The sequence below is a fragment of the Phyllobates terribilis genome, unplaced genomic scaffold (assembly GCF_046119375.1).
Source record: "Phyllobates terribilis strain yellow unplaced genomic scaffold, ASM4611937v1 Scaffold_3__8_contigs__length_932513732, whole genome shotgun sequence".
Lineage (NCBI taxonomy): Eukaryota > Metazoa > Chordata > Amphibia > Anura > Dendrobatidae > Phyllobates > Phyllobates terribilis.
Window position 1 is genome coordinate 841,301,858 of NW_027362763.1, and position 17,274 is coordinate 841,319,131.

Genomic DNA, 17,274 nt, shown 5'->3' on the forward strand with positions numbered 1-17,274 from the left:
AGAGCGTAGCATAACTCCCCACGGGAGGAGTATAGCCTCAGGGCAGTGTATGCGGAGGATGGGGGTGATGGTGCAGGGCAGCAGCAGTAACGACACGGAGTCAGTGATGCAGTCCAGGGCCTTTACTCACAGTTCTTATTATCCAGACCACGTCTGCAGGTAACGGCTGCCCACGTCGTACTGTGCTCACCAGGTGAGGGGCTCAGACAACTCCCAGATAACTTTGGAGCGCTTCACAGGACCCCCTTTGTGTGTCCTTTGTCTGGCCTTTCTTACCAACCCTTCTGTCCGGCTGCCTCGGGCCTCCTCTTGGTAAACTTGGCGCCAGTTTCCCTGACCCTATGTGGTGCCTTCCTAGCGGGTGTAGCGAGGGGCTGCGCCACATAAAATGTCACAGCCTCCGGTTTCTAGCTGAGGGTCGTTTCCTGCCTCCACTAGTTTCGGGGACCGGTCTCCCCCTTTGGCCTGACCCCTCCACGCAGGTGGATTCGGGCGTGCGGTGGCGACTCGCCCGTCCGCACCCCTGGGATCCCTTCATTCCTCGTTCCTGGAGCCTTCTCCGCTCCTCTTCCTTCCTTCTCCCTCTTCCAGGCCTGGGCCTCTGTTACTAGGCCCGCCTCCGGAGCAGAGCTCATGCAGAGCCCCTGCTCCCTGCCACTTCTGCTCAGACTTCTCTGCACTGAACTAAGATGGTGCCCACCTTTTATACTCCCTTCTCAATGCACCCAGGAACTGCTTCCTCCCTGCTCCTGCACTACAGGGTTCCCCTTCCTCAGTGTTCCCTCCCCCCACTCCAGCCAGGGACAGGGACTGTCGTGCCCATCTCAGAGGCATATTGGTCGCCCTGCCCCACGGCAATGTGGTGTAATGCATGCAGGTGTCGGGTCCTGATCCACACTCCATCCTTACCTGAGAGTGAGATATCACACCTCTGGGTGAGATGCAATACCTCTGTAGCAACCGAGCCCTCAGGGTGCTACGGTTCCATTTATCTTCAGCCTAGGTGACGTATTGTGATACAGGGCCGTGATTTTGGCTATAAAAGGGTCCCCTAGACCCCTACCCCAAGCTTTTTAAGAGAATCATATATGGCGTGCCAGGAGACTCTATGGAATGCTTTCTCAGCATCCAACGAGAGTATCTAATTACAAATTTTTAACTGCATCTAGCCCAGGAAATACTTTGTGCCTAGTAGCAGTGTCTGCTAGTCAGCGGATTATCCCGGCTGTTAAGCAAGCTACACCACCTGTAGTTTGGACACTTAATTTTTTCAAAGGAAATGCTTCGGGACCACGGGATACTCAGTGAAGAGCATCAGGAGGCACCCCAAGGCATAGGGGCTGGGACTGGCAGTAGGATGCCTTGCGGTGGACAGCCGAGCTCGATCCTTATAAAAGCTTTTTAACTGCAGCAGCTTTAGTGGACGCTACTGGAGCTGGAATTACACGGCTGCTGGCATGAGACTTGCCCTCCAATAGATCCTTGTAAATGGATTTAAAGTGTATTCATTCAAATTAGAGAGACAATTTAAATTAAAAAGCTTAGAGCTGCCTCCACCACAGGGGGGCTCGCTCGACCCACCAGCGGACAGGCACCAGTATTGGGAGAGGGGGGCTGGCCGTCAGGGTTCACCGCGGCTCTGGCACAAACCCGGCGACACGGAGGTGGCACGGGCAGGAGCGGACTGAACTTGTCGGCTTCTCACTTTTTGGATTTTAGAAGGGCATGACATGCCTATATCTGTGTCTCCCCCTCCTTTTACTCCTCCACCTCTTTTCTTTTCGCATGACTATATGTACTTGTCACTTTTCCATGTGTTAGTTGTGTCTTCTGAGCAGTTTGTCAGCTTTTGGACACCTTTGAAGGTGTTTTCTATGTGTTTCTATGTGTTTTTGTTTGCCTGCCATTGGTTTTAACGGTGTTCGAAGGTGTTCGACGAACAGTTCGACGAACAGTTCGGCGAACACACGGGTGTTCGACGAACCGAACCGAACTCGAACACTACGGGGGTGGCTCAACACTATTCTTGACCAAGTTTGCACACACTGCAGCAGGGATTTTGGCCCACTCCTCAATACAGATCTTCTCCAGATCTTTCAGGTTTCGGGGTTTTTGCTGAGCAACACTGAGTTTCAGCTCCCTCCAAAGATTTTCTATAGGGTTCAGATATGAAGACTAGCTGTGCCACTCCAGGACCTTGAAATGCTTCTTACGGAGCCACTCCTTAGTTGCCCTGGCTGTGTGTTGGGGTCATTGTCATGCTGAAAGACCCAGCCACTACCCATTTAAAATGCTCTTACTTAGGGAAGGAGGTTGTTGGCCAAAATCTCGCGATACATAACTCCATTCATCCTCCCTTCAATACGGTGCAGTCATCCTCTCCCCTCTGCAGAAAAGCACCCCCAAAGTATGATGTTTCCCCCAATATGCTTCACAGTTGGGATGGTGATCTGGGGGTTGTACCCACCCTTCTTCTTCCTCTAAACACAGCGAGTGGAGTGGATACCAAAAAGTTCTATTTTGGTCTCATCTGACCACATGACCTTCTCCCATGCCTCCTCTGGATCATCCAGATGATCATTGGTGAACTTCAAAAGGGCCTGGACATGAACTGGCCTCAGCATGGTGACCTTGTGTGCCCTGCAGGATTTTAATTCATGATGGCGTAGTGTGTTACTAATGGTAATGTTTGAGACTGTAGTCCCAGCTTTCTTCAGGTCATTGAACAGGTTCTCTCATGTAGTTCTGGGCTGATTCCTAACCTTTCTCAGAATCATCCTTACCCCACGAGGTGAGAACTTGCATGGAGCCCCTGACCGAGGAAGATTGACAGTCATCTTGTGTTTCTTCCATTTTCTAATAATTGTGCCAACAATTGTTGCCTTCTCACCAAGCTGCTTGCCTATTGTCCAGTAGCCCATCCCAGTCTTGTGCTGGTCTACAATTTTGTCCCTGGTGCCCTTAGACAGCTCTTTGGTCTTGGCCATGGTGGAGAAGTTGGAGTGTGATTGATTGAGTGTGTGGACAGGTGTCTTGCATACAGGTAATGAGTTCAAACAAGTGCAATTAAAACAGATAATAAGTACAGAGTAGAAGGGCTTCTTAAAGAAAAAATAACAAGTCCGTGAGAGCCAGAATTCTTGCTGGTTCATAGGTGATCAAATACTTATTTCATGCAATAAAATGCAATTTAATTATTTAAAAATCATACAATGTGATTTTCTGTTTTTTATTCTTAGATTCTGTCTTTCATAGTTGAAGTGTACCTACGATAAAAATTACAGACCTCTCCATTTGGCAGTGTATCAAATATTATAACTGTTTTGGTTTTTTCTTTCATTGATTTTTTACAGATTATTTTATATGATAAAAGTGACTATAATGGAAGCTTTCTTATGCCTAAATTCTAAATGTAGTTAGCAGATATTAGATTACTTTTCAGTCACAATGTGACAGATAGTAGCATTAATGTGGTTTTTAAGCCGCATTAGTGGTGATTTGGAAGGCTTATGCCAGTTATAATTATTAAGCTTTATCTGTCATGGCTAGGTTCACATTTTCTATTACATTTTACAAACATTTTTCTTCTAAGGCTATGTGCACACAGAGAGTAAAATTCATTATTTGCATTTGCGTCTTTTTTTAGGTGCAGTTTTTGCCATTTTTCACCTACTTTACATTTGAGACTTATTATTTTAATTTTCGCCTTTACTAAAGTCTATTTCATATGTGTTTGCCTTTTTTATACTTGTTAATGTAGGTGTGTTATGTGTAGACAGAGTTTTTTTGAGGAGTTTTGGAGCAGAACGTGAGTGGACACTGAGTAAAAACACTCCCAATCCTCTTTAAAAATACCAAACTCCATAAAAACTTGAAGTTTCTGTTCAGTTTCCTCTCCAAAAACTCTACAAAAACTGTGTGAACATATATATTAGCTATGTGCTCACAGCACAGAGTTTTTCTAGAAGATTGGAACAGAAACTCTCCACATCCTACTCCAAATGTCAAAACTCATCAAAAACTCAGAGTTTCCACAAAATGACTATGTGCACACAGTTTTTGAGAAGTGTTTGGAGCAGAAACCGAGAGGAAACTGAGAGGAAACTTCAAATCCTATTCAAAAATGCAAAACTCCTCAAAAACTTGGAGGTTTAGCTCAATTTCCTTTAAAAAGCATAAATCACCAAAAAGACTCTGTGTGGATATACCAAGTTTTTGCTACGAAAACTCAGCAAAAAGACTCTGTATGCCATTTCTGAAATTTTAGGAGGAGTTGGAGAGTTTCCGTTCAGCTTCTGCTCCCAAACTATACAAAAAAACAGTGTCTTAAGTGGTTTCCACTTGAAACTCATCATTTTTGATCAAGTTAAAAAAACTATGCTTGCACATAGTCTAACAGAGCACACTGATGGTGATTCACATCAGTGGCAAGAGAATCTAGCTAGACACATCCACAAGATTTTTTTCTTCTTTCCCTTGGTGGGGCAAGGGCGAATTGCACATGTCTCCATGAGACATCAGATCGGACACAATCCTGCTTTTAAGGCATAATTTCCTTTAAAATGTGGAAGCAATATATATATTAATATATATATATATATATATATTAATATATATGCGTGTGTGTATATATATATATATATATATATATATATATATATATATACAGTACAGACCAAAAGTTTGGACACACCTTCTCATTTAAAGATTTTTTCTGTATTTTCATGACTATGAAAATTGTACATTCACACTGAAGGCATCAAAACTATGAATTAACACATGTGGAATTATATACTTAACAAAAAAAGTGTGAAACAACTGAAAATATGTCTTATATTCTAGGTTCTTCAAAGTAGCCACCTTTTGCTTTGATGACTGCTTTGCACACTCTTGGCATTCTGTTGATGAGCTTCAAGAGGTAGTCACCGGAAATGGTCTTCCAACAATCTTGAAGGAGTTCCCAGAGATGCTTAGCACTTGTTGGCCCTTTTGCCTTCACTCTGCGGTCCAGCTCACCCCAAACCATCTCGATTGGGTTCAGGTCTGGTGACTGTGGAGGCCAGGTCATCTGGTGTAGCACCCCATCACTCTCCTTATTGGTCAAATAGCCCTTACACAGCCTGGAGGTGTGTTTGGGGTCATTGTCCTGTTGAAAAATAAATGATGGTCCAACTAAACGAAAACCGGATGGAATAGCATGCCGCTGCAAGATGGTGTGGTAGCCATGCTGGTTCAGTATACCTTCAATTTTGAATAAATCTCCAACAGTGTCACCAGCAAAGCACCCCCACACCATCACACCTCCTCCTCCATGCTTCACGGAGGGAACCAGGCATGTAGAGTCCATCTGTTCACCGGTGATTGGAACCAAAGATCTCAAATTTGGACTCATCAGACCAAAGCACAGATTTTCACTGGTCTAATGTCCATTCCTTGTGTTCTTTAGCCCAAACAAGTCTCTTCTGCTTGTTGCCTGTCCTTAGCAGTAGTTTCCTAGCAGCTATTTTACCATGAAGGCCTGCTGCACAAAGTCTCCTCTTAACAGTTGTTGTACAGATGTGTCTGCTGCTAGAACTCTGTGTGGCACTGACCTGGTCTCTAATCTGAGCTGCTGTTAACCTGCGATTTCTGAGGCTGGTGACTCAGATAAACTTATCCTCAGAAGCAGAGGTGAGTCTTGGTCTTCCTTTCCTGGGGCGGTCCTCATGTGAGCCAGTTTCTTTATAGCGCTTGATGGTTTTTGCAACTGCACTTGGGGACACATTCAAAGTTTGCCCAATTTTTCGGACTAACTGACCTTAATTTCTTAAAGTAATGATGGCCACTCGTTTTTCTTTACTTAGCTGCTTTTTTCTTGCCATAATACAAATTCTGACAGTCTATTCAGTAGGACTATCAGCTGTGTATCCACCTGACTTCTGCACAACACAACTGATGGTCCCAACCCCATTTATAAGGCAAGAAATCCCACTTATTAAACCTGACAGGGCACACCTGTGAAGTGAAAACCATTTCCGGTGACTACCTCTTGAAGCTCATCAAGAGAATGCCAAGAGTGTGCAAAGCAGTCATCAAAGCAAAAGGTGGCTACTTTGAAGAACCTAGAATATAAGACATATTTTCAGTTGTTTCACATTTTTTTGTTAAGTATATAATTCCACATGTGTTAATTCATAGTTTTGATGCCTTCAGTGTGAATGTACAGTTTCAAAGTCATGAAAATACAGAAAAATCTTTAAATGAAAAGGTGTGTCCAAACTTTTGGTCTGTACTGTATATATATATATATATATATATATATATATATATATATATATATATACACAGCTGTGGCAACAATTAAGAGACCACTGCACAGTTTTCTAAAAATCACCATCTCTACATGTCTGGCAGCCATTCCATTCCAGTGTCAGTTAAATTCCAACCAAAGTACATTTCATTCTACTTGATGTGCTTCTGATTAGGTGATAACCTGAAAGTATAAAAATCACTGTTGTGGTCTTCACAATCCTCTTGCAATAGGACAATCTGGATGGCAAAACAAGTGCTAGGATTAGCCAAAAAGTAATTTGAAAGAAAAAATAACTTTTAACCATGCCAAAGGAGTTGAAAAGTCATGAGTGAGGAAAAGAAGGGCCCAATTCTGGCTTTACTAGCAGAGGGATACAGGGAGCGTCATGTTGCCTCCATCCTTAAAATTTAGAAGATGGCAGTCCATTACAACAAGATCAAGCAGCAGACATTTGGGGACAACAAAGCTACAGACAGTCAGAGGGCGAAAGCGACTCTCCACTGACCGGGATGACGGTCATCTTATTCGAATGTCACTCAACAACCACAGGATGACATCAAGTGACCTACAAAAGGAATGGCAAATGGCAGCTGAGGTAAAGTGCACAGCAAGAACAGTTCGTAACAGGCTCCTAGAGGCAGGCCTCAAGTCATGTAAAGCTAGAAAAAAGGCTTTTATCAATGAGAAGCAAAGGAGAGCCAGGCTAAAGTTTGCCAAAGACCATAAGGATTGGACCATAGAGGACTGGAGTAAGGTAATCTTCTCTGATGAGTCTAATTTTCAGCTTTGCCCAACACCTGGTCGTCTAATGGTTAGACGGAGACCTGGAGAGGCATAGAAGCCAAAGTGTCTTGCACCCACTGAAAAATTTGGTGGAGGATCGGTGATGATCTGGGGATGCTTCTGCAAGGCTGGAATTGGGCAGGTTAATCTTTGCGAAGGACGTATGAATCAAGCCGCATACAAGGTTATCCTTGAAAAACACTTGCTTCCTTCTGCTCAGGCAATGTTCCCCAACTCTGAGGACTGGTTTTTCCAGCAGGACAATGCCCCATGCCACACAGCTAGGTCAATCAATGTGTGGATGAAGGAGCACCACATCAAGACCCTGTCATGGCCAGCCCAATCTCCAGACCTGAACCCCATTGAAAACCTCTGGAATGTGATCAAGAGGAAGATGGATAGTCACAAGCCATCAAACAAAGAAGAACTGCTTAAATTTTTGTGCCAGGAGTGGCATAAGGTCACCCAAAAGCATTGTGAAAGACTGGTGGAAAGCATGCCAAGACGCATGAAAGCTGTGATTAAAAATCATGGTTATTCCACCAAATATTGATTTCTGAACTCTTCCAGAGTTAAAACATGAGTATTGTTGTTTCTAAATGAATAAGAACTTGCTTTCTTTGCATTATTTGAGGTCTGAAAGCACTGTTTCTTTTTTATTATTTTGACGATTTCTCATTTGCTGCAAATAAATACAAAATTTTTAGCTTTGAATTTCAGAGACATGTTGTCAGTAGTTTATACACTGCTCAAAAAAATAAAGGGAACACTCAAATAACACATCCTAGATCTGAATGAATGAAATATTCTCATTGAATACTTTGTTCTTTACAAAGTTGAATGTGCCAACAACAAAATCACACAAAAATGATCGAAGGAAATCAAATTTATTAACCAATGGAGGCCTGGATTTGGAGTGACCCCCAAAATTAAAGTGGAAAAACACACTACAGGCTGATCCAACTTTGATGTAATGTCCTTAAAACAAGTCAAAATGAGGCTCAGTATTGTGTGTGGCCTCCAGGTACCTGTATGACCTCCCTACAACGCCTGGGCATGCTCCTGATGAGGCTGCGGATGGTCTCCTGTGGAATCTCCTCCCAGACCTGGACTAAAGCATCCACCAACTCCTGGACAGTCTGTGGTGCAACATGGATGAAGCGAGACATGATGTCCCAGATGTGCTCAATCGGATTCAGGTCTGGGGAATGGGCGGGCCAGTCCATAGCTTCAATGCCTTCATCTTGCAGGAACTGCTGACACACTCCAGCCATATGAGGTCTGGCATTGTCCTGCATTAGGAGAAACCCAGGGCCAACCGCACCAGCATATGGTCTCACAAGGGGTCTGAGGATTTCATATCGGTACCTAATGGCAGTCAGGCTACCTCTGGCGAGCACATGGAGGGCTGTGCGGCCCTCCAAAGAAATTCCACCCATACCATTACTGACCCACTGCCAAACCGGTCATGCTGAAGGATGTTGCAGGCAGCAGATCTCTCTCCAGGGCGTCTCCACACTCTATCACATCTGTCACATGTGCTCAGTGTGAACCTGCTTTCATCTGTGAAGAGCACAGGGTGCCAATGGCGACTTTGCCAATTCTGGTGTTCTGTGGCAAACGCCATGCGTCCTGCACGGTGTTGAGCTGTGAGCACAACCACCATCTGTGGACGTCGAGCTCTCATACCACCCTCATGGAGTCAGTTTCTAATCATTTGTGCAGACACATGCACATTTATGGCCTGCTGGAGGTCATTTTGCAGGGCTCTGGCAGTGCTCCTCCTGTTCCTCCTTGCACAAAGGCGGAGGTAGCGGTACTGCTGCTGGGTTGTTGCCCTCTTACGGCCCCCTCCACGTCTCCTGGTGTACTGGCCTGTCTCCTGGTAGCGCCTCCAGCCTCTGGACACTACGCTGACAGACACAGTAAACCTACTTGCCACAGCTCGCATTGATGTGCCATCCTGGATGAGCTGCACTACCTGAGCAACTTCTGTGTGTTGTAGAGTCCGTCTCATGCTACCACGAGTGTGAAAGCACAACCAACATTCAAAAGTGACCAAAACATCATTCAGAAAGCATTGGTACTGAGATGTGGTCTGTGGTCCCCACCTGCAGAACCACTCCTTTATTGAGTGTGTCTTGGTAATTGCCAATAATTTCCATCTATTGTCTATTCCATTTGCACAACAGCATGGAAAATTAAATGTCAATCAGTGTTGATTCCTAAGTGGACAGTTTGATTTCACTGAAGTTTGATTTACTTGGAGTTATATTCTGTTGTTTAAGTGTTACCTTCATTTTTTTGAGCAGTGTATATATATATATATATATATATATATATATATATATATATATATATATATATGTGTGTATAGTGCATAGATGTTCCCTTCAGGGTGGTTTCAAACAAGACAACACTGCAATTTTGGATCCAGTTTTTGAACTAAAGCCAGAGGTGGAAACAGCAAGAAGTATCACTCCTTTATAATTATATATTTCCTATCGCATTATATCTCTTTTATATTCCCCATCCATTATGAATAACTTCTGGCTTTGTCACACAAACTGCATTAACCCCTTCACGATCAATGACGTATTTTTATTTAATCAGCAGTGTCCCTGCCTTTGATGTGGGCTTTGACATTGAGCCTGCATCTTTCTCCGTACTTGATGGCTAATTTAATCAGTCATTATGTGCCACTAAGAGCCACGGGTGGATCTGAGTACGTCGAACTCACATCTTTCCCCGCACATGATGACCGATTTAATCAGTCATCATGTGCCTTTAATAGCCGTGGGTAAGCAGTGCTTCCCCCATGGCTGTTTACCAATTAAATACCGCTGTCAATCACTGAAAGTGGGATTTAACCTGGGCGTCATTCATACTGCCTATCAGGACCCCTATCACATGATCGTGGGGCGCTGATGGGTTGTCATGACAGCCGGGAGTCTGCAGAAGATCCCCGTGCCTGCCATCACAACCCTACTGTGAACGCCGGCCTGTGGCCAGCGTTCATAGGAGATCGTGATTTATGCTATACATAGCAGTGCTGAAGTCCTACTATGTATAGCACAGGTGATCAGACAATCGCAGTTTCAAGTCTCCTGAGGGGACTATTGAACACAGTAAAAAGTAAAAAAAAGGTTTTAAAAAATATTACAAACATTAAAAAAACACAAAAGTTCAAATGACCCACCTTTTGCCCAATTAAAAACAGAACAATTGAAAAGAAATTAAAAAATACACATATTTGGTATCAGAAATGTCCGATCTATCAAATTATAAAGTAAACTAATCTGATTGGTAAACGATGTAAAAGGTGATAAAAACAATGTATCTACCCAAAAATGGTATAAATAAAAATGTCAGCTCAGCGCACAAAAAATAAGCCCTCACCCATCCCCAGATCCCGAAAAATAGTAACCCTATGGGTCTCAGAAAATGGTGAGAAACGCATAAACTTTTTTCATTAAAATTTCAGAATTTTTTTCATCACATAAATCAAAAAGAACCTATATATGTTTGGTATCTGTGCACTCGTACTGACCTGGAGAATCATATTGCCAGCTCGGTTTTACCATATAGTGAACATGGTAAATAAAAAAACAACTGTAGAATCACACTTTTTTGCAATTTCACCACACTTGGAATGTTTTTCCAGTTTCCCAGTACACTATATGGTAAAATCAATGGTGTTATTCAAAAGTACAATTCATCCCACAAAAAAAAAGTCCTCATACGGCTATATTGATGGAAAAATAAAAATTTATGGTTCTTGGAACAAGGGGAGGAAAAAATGAAAAACGGAAAATCGCCCAAGGGTGACTGGGTTAAACACTGCCACAAAAACTCCATCATTTTCCATCAATATACTATATATACCATACCTTCCATATTCTGTCCGTTAATATAATTCAAGAGGCGTTTGAAGCTTTTCATTATTCCAAGACCAAACATGTCTGTTTCTAGCTGTGTTGTCACCCAGTGTGTGGATTCATAGCTTCTGAGCTCGAAAGTCTGAAAAAAATTATAAACATTTCACATGAATATAAGGATTATTTTTCTCTCATTTTACAATAGATACAGGTGTTTCTCATAAAATTTGAATATCAACAAAAAGTTAATTTATTTCAGTTCTTCAATACAAAAAGTGAAACTCATATATTATATAGAGTCATTACAGAGTGATCTATTTCAAGTGTTTATTTCTGATACTGTTGATGATTATGCCAATGAAAACACAAAAGTCATTATCTCAGTAAATTAGAATTAACAAAAAACACCTGCAACGGCTTCCTATGCGTTTAAAAAGGTCCCTTAGTCTGTTTCAGTAGGCTCCACAATCATGGGGAAGACTGCTGACTTGACAGATGTCCAGAAGGCAGTCATTGACACACTCCACAAGGAGTGTAAGCCACAAAACGTCATTGCTAAAGAAGCTGGCTGTTCACAGAGTGCTGCATCCAAGTATATTAATGGAAAGTTAAGTGGAAGGAAAAAGTGTGGTAGGAAAAGGTGCACAAGCAACCGGGATAACCGCAGCCTTGAAAGGATTGTTAAGAAAAGGCCATTAAAAAATTTGGGGGAGATTCACAAGGAGTGGACTGCTGCTGGAGTCATTGCTTCAAGAGCCACCACACACAGACGAATCCAGGACATGGGCTACAAGTGTCGCATTCCTTGTGTCAAGCCACTCATGATCAATAGACGCCAGAAGCGTCTTACCTGAGCCAAGGAGAAAAAGACCTGGACTGTTGCTCAGTGGTCCAAGGTGTTGTTTCCAGATGAAAGTAAATTTTGCATTTAATTTGGAAATCAAGGTCCCGGAGTCTGGAGGAAGAGTGGAGAGGAACACAATCTAAGCTGCTTGAGGTCTAGTGTGAAGTTTTCACAATAAATGATGGTTTGGGGAGCCATGTCATCTGCTGGTGTAGGTCCACTGTGTTTTATCAAGACCAAAGTCAGCGCAGCCGTCTACCAGGATATTTTAGAGAACTTTATGCTTCCCTCTGCCGAATCTATGGGGCATTGTCAAGAGGAAGATGAGAGACACCAGACCCAACAATGCAGACGAGCTGAAGGCTGCTATCAAAGCAACCTGGGCTTCCATAACACCTCAGCAGTGCCACAGGCTGATCGCCTCCATGCCACGCTGCATTGATGCAGTAATTGATGCAAAAGGATCCCCGACCAAGTATAGAGTGCATTTACTGAACATACATTTCATTAGGCCAACATTTCAGATTTTAAAATCATTTTTCAAGCTGTTGTTATAAAGTATTCTAATTTACTGAGATAATGACTTTTGTGTTTTCATTGGCTGTAAGCCATAATCATCAACATTAACAGAAATAAACACTTGAAATAGATCACTCTGTAATGACTCTATATAATATATGAGTTTCACTTTTTGTATTGAAGAACTGAAATAAATTAACTTTTTGATGATATTCTAATTTTGTGAGAAGCACTTGTATATTGTACTTTAGCTGGCACATTTAAAAATTATCAAAATCATATAGACTTGTTAATTAGAATGAAGCAGAAAGATTCCAAAGACTCTGGTCAAGCATCCATGTAGGATCTCCGAGGCAGCCTGACCAGTATAATGTGACCTTCTTTGGCCGGCACTCAATTGCCAGCATCTTGAGTGAATCCTGTGATTACTAGGCCCCTGTAATGTCATTATATGGCAACGCAATGCACATAATGGCATTGTGTGACTCAAGACATAGCGGATGACTAATAATCCCAAGAGCCACCCAGGACACCGACATTTGAGTGCTGGCTGAGGAAGTTCACACTGTCTTAGTCTAGCTGCCACAGACCAGGGTCCTGTTATTCTTATTGCTCAACTATAATGCTCATCATTGTAATGGGGTTCTCCATATTTGTAGCCCCTTTTGCAGGACTATGAAATTGGGATGAGTTAAGTCTACACCCTTTTCTGGTATTGGAATAGTGGGGATTATGCTTCTAGTATTTGTGATATGTGTAATAAATTGCCTTACTGTTCTCTTTATATATATTAAGTTATGATTTACAGCATGTCTTGTGTTTGCAAAGTGTTAAACGACTGCCGATCGGCAACATGACTGCCGATCGGCAACATGACTGCCAGTTGGTGCTCGTTTAATAGCCTGTTTACGAAGGCCGTCCCAGCTTCAGATACTCACTGAGTGATCTGTGCACTCAGGCTGCCATAGCTCTTGGCAGCACAGGTCCTGATTGCACAGGATTCTGCGTTGCCGTAAACAATGATGTTTTATGCAGCACAAAAGACCATTTCAGTTGACAAATGAGCGCATCGCTAATTCTTCAAGTGATCGGCAGCCTGTTTAGTCTGCAAGATTATCATGAAATGAGAGTTCCTAGGAAAGCTTGTTCACGATAGTCATGCAGTGTAAATGGACCTTTAGGGTACCTTTTCAGTTAGATGAGCCCAATGTGTAATACACTGTTGGCATCTCGTAGTTTGGAGTACTTATATAGAGTGCCAGATCTTCATGTCCAAAATGAGGTTTCAAGAACATGTAAAATAAGATAACTTCTGTAGCTTTCATTTGTTGCAAAAAATGACTGTATTGTTTGAGGGGCTCCTATTAAAGCTGTTAATGGTAATCACTGGCTGTAGAGTGAATACTGAAAAGCACAGAGACGCAACGCACCTTGTAGCAGAGGAGCTTAGTCTAATAAGAAAAATATTATGAGGTCCACATGGAGCACAACACAGAGCTGAGAGAGTAAGTAGCTTAGAAAGTTGTGAACTGGAGGGGTGAAGCAGACTCTGAGCTTTGCATGTTCAGGGTGGGTGTAATTTTGATTAATCATCATACTGTACATGCCACTGCAGGGGCCATATTGGAAGCATAAGAAATGGAAAACCAATCTGAGTGGAGGAGGTAGCAAGAGACAAACAGAGGGTATCAGGTAGGGTGACTATAAATGAGGAATATATTGGAAAGTTTCATTCCTAGGGGGAAAGGTCACTTTAAGGACTAAGAATTTAATTTTTTATTATCACATTGCACCTGAAGCAGCAAGAGTGCTTCCATATTTCTTTGGAATACTTCATATTTGGAAGACTTTTGTATATATACAACAATGGCAAAAATTAAGAGACCACTGCAAAATTTTCAGTTTCTCTGATTTTTCTCTTTAAAGGTATATTTTTGAGTAAAATGTACTTTGTTGTTTTAGTCTATAAACTACTGACAACATGTCTCCGAAGTTCAAAGCTAAAAATTTTGTATTTATTTGCAGCAAATGATAAAGCGTCAAAATAATAAAAAAGAAACAGTGCTTTCAGACCTCAAATTACTCATGCTTTAACTCAGGAACAGTTCAGAAATCAATATTTGGTGGACTAACCATGATTTTTAATCACATCTTTCATTCGTCTTGGCATGCTTTCCACCAGTCTTTCCATGCTTTCCAATAGAAAACTGTTCAGTGGTCTCTTAATTTTTGCCAGAGCTGTATATATCGCAGGGGGCTAGGTCAAGCAAGTAACGGGGGTGAGAAACCGTTGTCATGTCGTTTTTTGCCAAAAACTGGTCGATTTTCAATGCTTTGTGGGCAGGAGCGTTGTCATGATGAAGCAGCCAGTCCCCCGATAACCACAATTCAGGTAATTTTTTTCTCACTGTTCCACGCAATCACTTCTGCACTTGCAGATAGTAATGTTGGTTCACTGTGGTGCTCGAGGAACAAATGCAACATGTAGGACTCCTTTGATGTCGAAAAAACAAACCATCATGGACTTCAAATTTGACGTTACTTACCGTGCTTCTTTTGGTCTGTGCCAGGAATCTGTCTTCCACTGACTGGACTGCTGTTTTGTTTCAGGATCATGGGCGTAACACCAAGATTCATTCACTGTGATGACTTTTGTCAAAAAATCAGGTTCACCCCCTCTTACTAGCCCAATCTAGCCCCCTGCAACGACTTATTATTCCCAAAAATTAAAAAAAAAACTACAGGGATAGCATTTTCAGGATGAAGAAGAGGTTAAGAAAAAATAGCTGGAGGCACTTAACAGCATTAGTTCAGAAGAATATAAAAAATGTTTTGAAAAGTGGAAAAAATGTTGGGACAAGAGAAGGGGATTAATGTTTTCAAGATGTTATCTTGAATAAAAAAAATGTGAATAAGTAATTATTTTTTGGGGTATCCCCTCGTATATACATATATATTATTTACAGCAAATTAAATAAGTATTGAACACGTCATCAATTTTTAAAGTAAATATATTTCTAAAGGTGCTATTGACATGAAATTCTCACCAGATGTCGATAACAAACCATCCAATTGTTATAGACAAAGAAATTAACACATAGATGTCCATAAATTAAGTTATGTCTAATAATGAGAAATGACACAGGGAAAAAGTATTAAACACGCTTACTGAAATGTAATTAATACTTTGCACAAAAGTCTTTGTTGGTGATGACAGCTTCAAGATGCTGCTGTATGGAGAAACTAGTCGCATGCATTGCTCAGGTGTGATTTTGGCCCATTACTCCATGCAAAGACTCTTCAAATCCTGAAGATTCAGTGAGCTCCTTCTATGAACTCTGAGCTTTACTTCCTTCCATAAATTTTCTAATGGATTTAGGTCAGGTAATTGGCTGGGCCATTCTAGCAATTTTATTTTCTTTCAGTGAAGCCAATTGATAGTTTCCTTGGCTGTGTGTTTGGCATCATTGTCTTGCTGAAATGTTCACTCTCATTTCATCTTCATCATCCTGGTAGATGGCAGCAGATTTTTTTCAATAATGTCTCGGTAAATTTGTCCATTCATCCTTCCTTCAATTATGAAATTTGCCAGTGCCATATGCTGAAAACAGCCCCACACCTTGATGTTCCCAACCCAAACTTCACTGTTGGTATGGTGTTTTTGGGGTGATATGCAGTGCCTTTTGGACTCCAAACATGCTGTGTATAAAGAGTTCAATTTTGGTCTCATCTAACCAGACTATTTTCTCCCAGTATTTCACAGGCTTGTCTAAATGTTGTTGAGCAAACTTTAAACACACTTGAACATGCTTTTTGTTTAGCAATGGAGCCTTGCTTGGTGAGCATGCACACAGGCCATGAAGTTTGAGTGCATAACTTATTGTTTTCTTTAAAACAATTGTACCTGCTGACGCCAGGTCTTTCTATAGCTGTCTACAGGTGATCATTGGCTCTTAGACAACTCTTCTGATAATTCTTTTCACTTCTCTGTCTAAAATCTTGCTGGCAGCACCTGCTCAAGGCCGGTTTATGGTGAAATGATGTACTTTCCACTTCTGGATTATGGCCCCAACAGTGCTCACTGGAACTTTCAGCAGTTTAGAAAGTCTTCTGTAACCAATGCCATCAGCATGTTTTGCAACAATCAGGTTGCGAAAGTCTTGAGACAGCTCACTGGTTTTACTTATCATGAGATGTTTTTTGTGTGGCACCTTGGTAATGAGACACCTTTTATCAGTGAACCAGCTTTATTTTTCACTAAGTGTCAGGATTGCTTTCTAATTACTGATAGATATCAGCTGGTGTCATGACTTTCCATTTGTTTTTTTGCACCTGTCTTTCTTCATGTGTTCATCACTTTTTCCATGTGTCATTTCTTATTATTACTAGAGATGAGCGAACCCGAACTTAAAAGTTCGGAGTTCGTACCGGACACTTAGTTTTAATGTTTGGAGTCCCGGGAGAAGAGGAAGAGAGAGAGAAAAATGTAAAGTACTACATCCGGGCAATAAAAATGAAAAAAGCATATACAAAATGGGAGGAATAGAGCTAAGCAACAGTACATGTGAAAAAGACTTAGGTATACTAATAGATCATAGACTGAACATGAGTCAACAGTGTGATGCAGCAGCAAAAAAGGCAAATACAATTCTGGGATGTATTAACAGAAGCATACAGTCTAGATCACGTGAAGTCATTATCCTCTTTGGTCAGACCTCATCTGGAATACTGCGTCCAGTTTTGGGCACCACATTTTAAAAAAGACATCGACAAACTGGAGCAAGTTCAGAGAAGAGCAACCAGAATGGTGACCGGTCTGCAAACCATGTCCTATGAGGAACGGTTCCAGGATTTGGGAATGTTTAGCTTGCAAACAAGAAGACTGAGAGGAGACTTAATAGCTGTCTACAAATATCTCAAGGGCTGTCACATTGTAGAAGGATCATCTTTATTCTCAT

At 41.7% G+C, this 17,274-nt stretch overlaps 1 protein-coding gene across 1 annotated transcript in view; it reads right to left on the minus strand.

Annotated features, from left to right (window-relative positions):
• The window catches only part of LOC141258362 (heme-binding protein 2-like), a 46,540-nt gene that overhangs the window by 12,554 nt on the left and 16,712 nt on the right, over positions 1 to 17,274 (minus strand). The window contains exon 2 of the mRNA XM_073673368.1: positions 10,966 to 11,095. Coding sequence (XP_073529469.1) covers positions 10,966 to 11,095 — 130 coding nt within the window. The remainder of the gene's footprint in view (positions 1 to 10,965; positions 11,096 to 17,274) is intronic.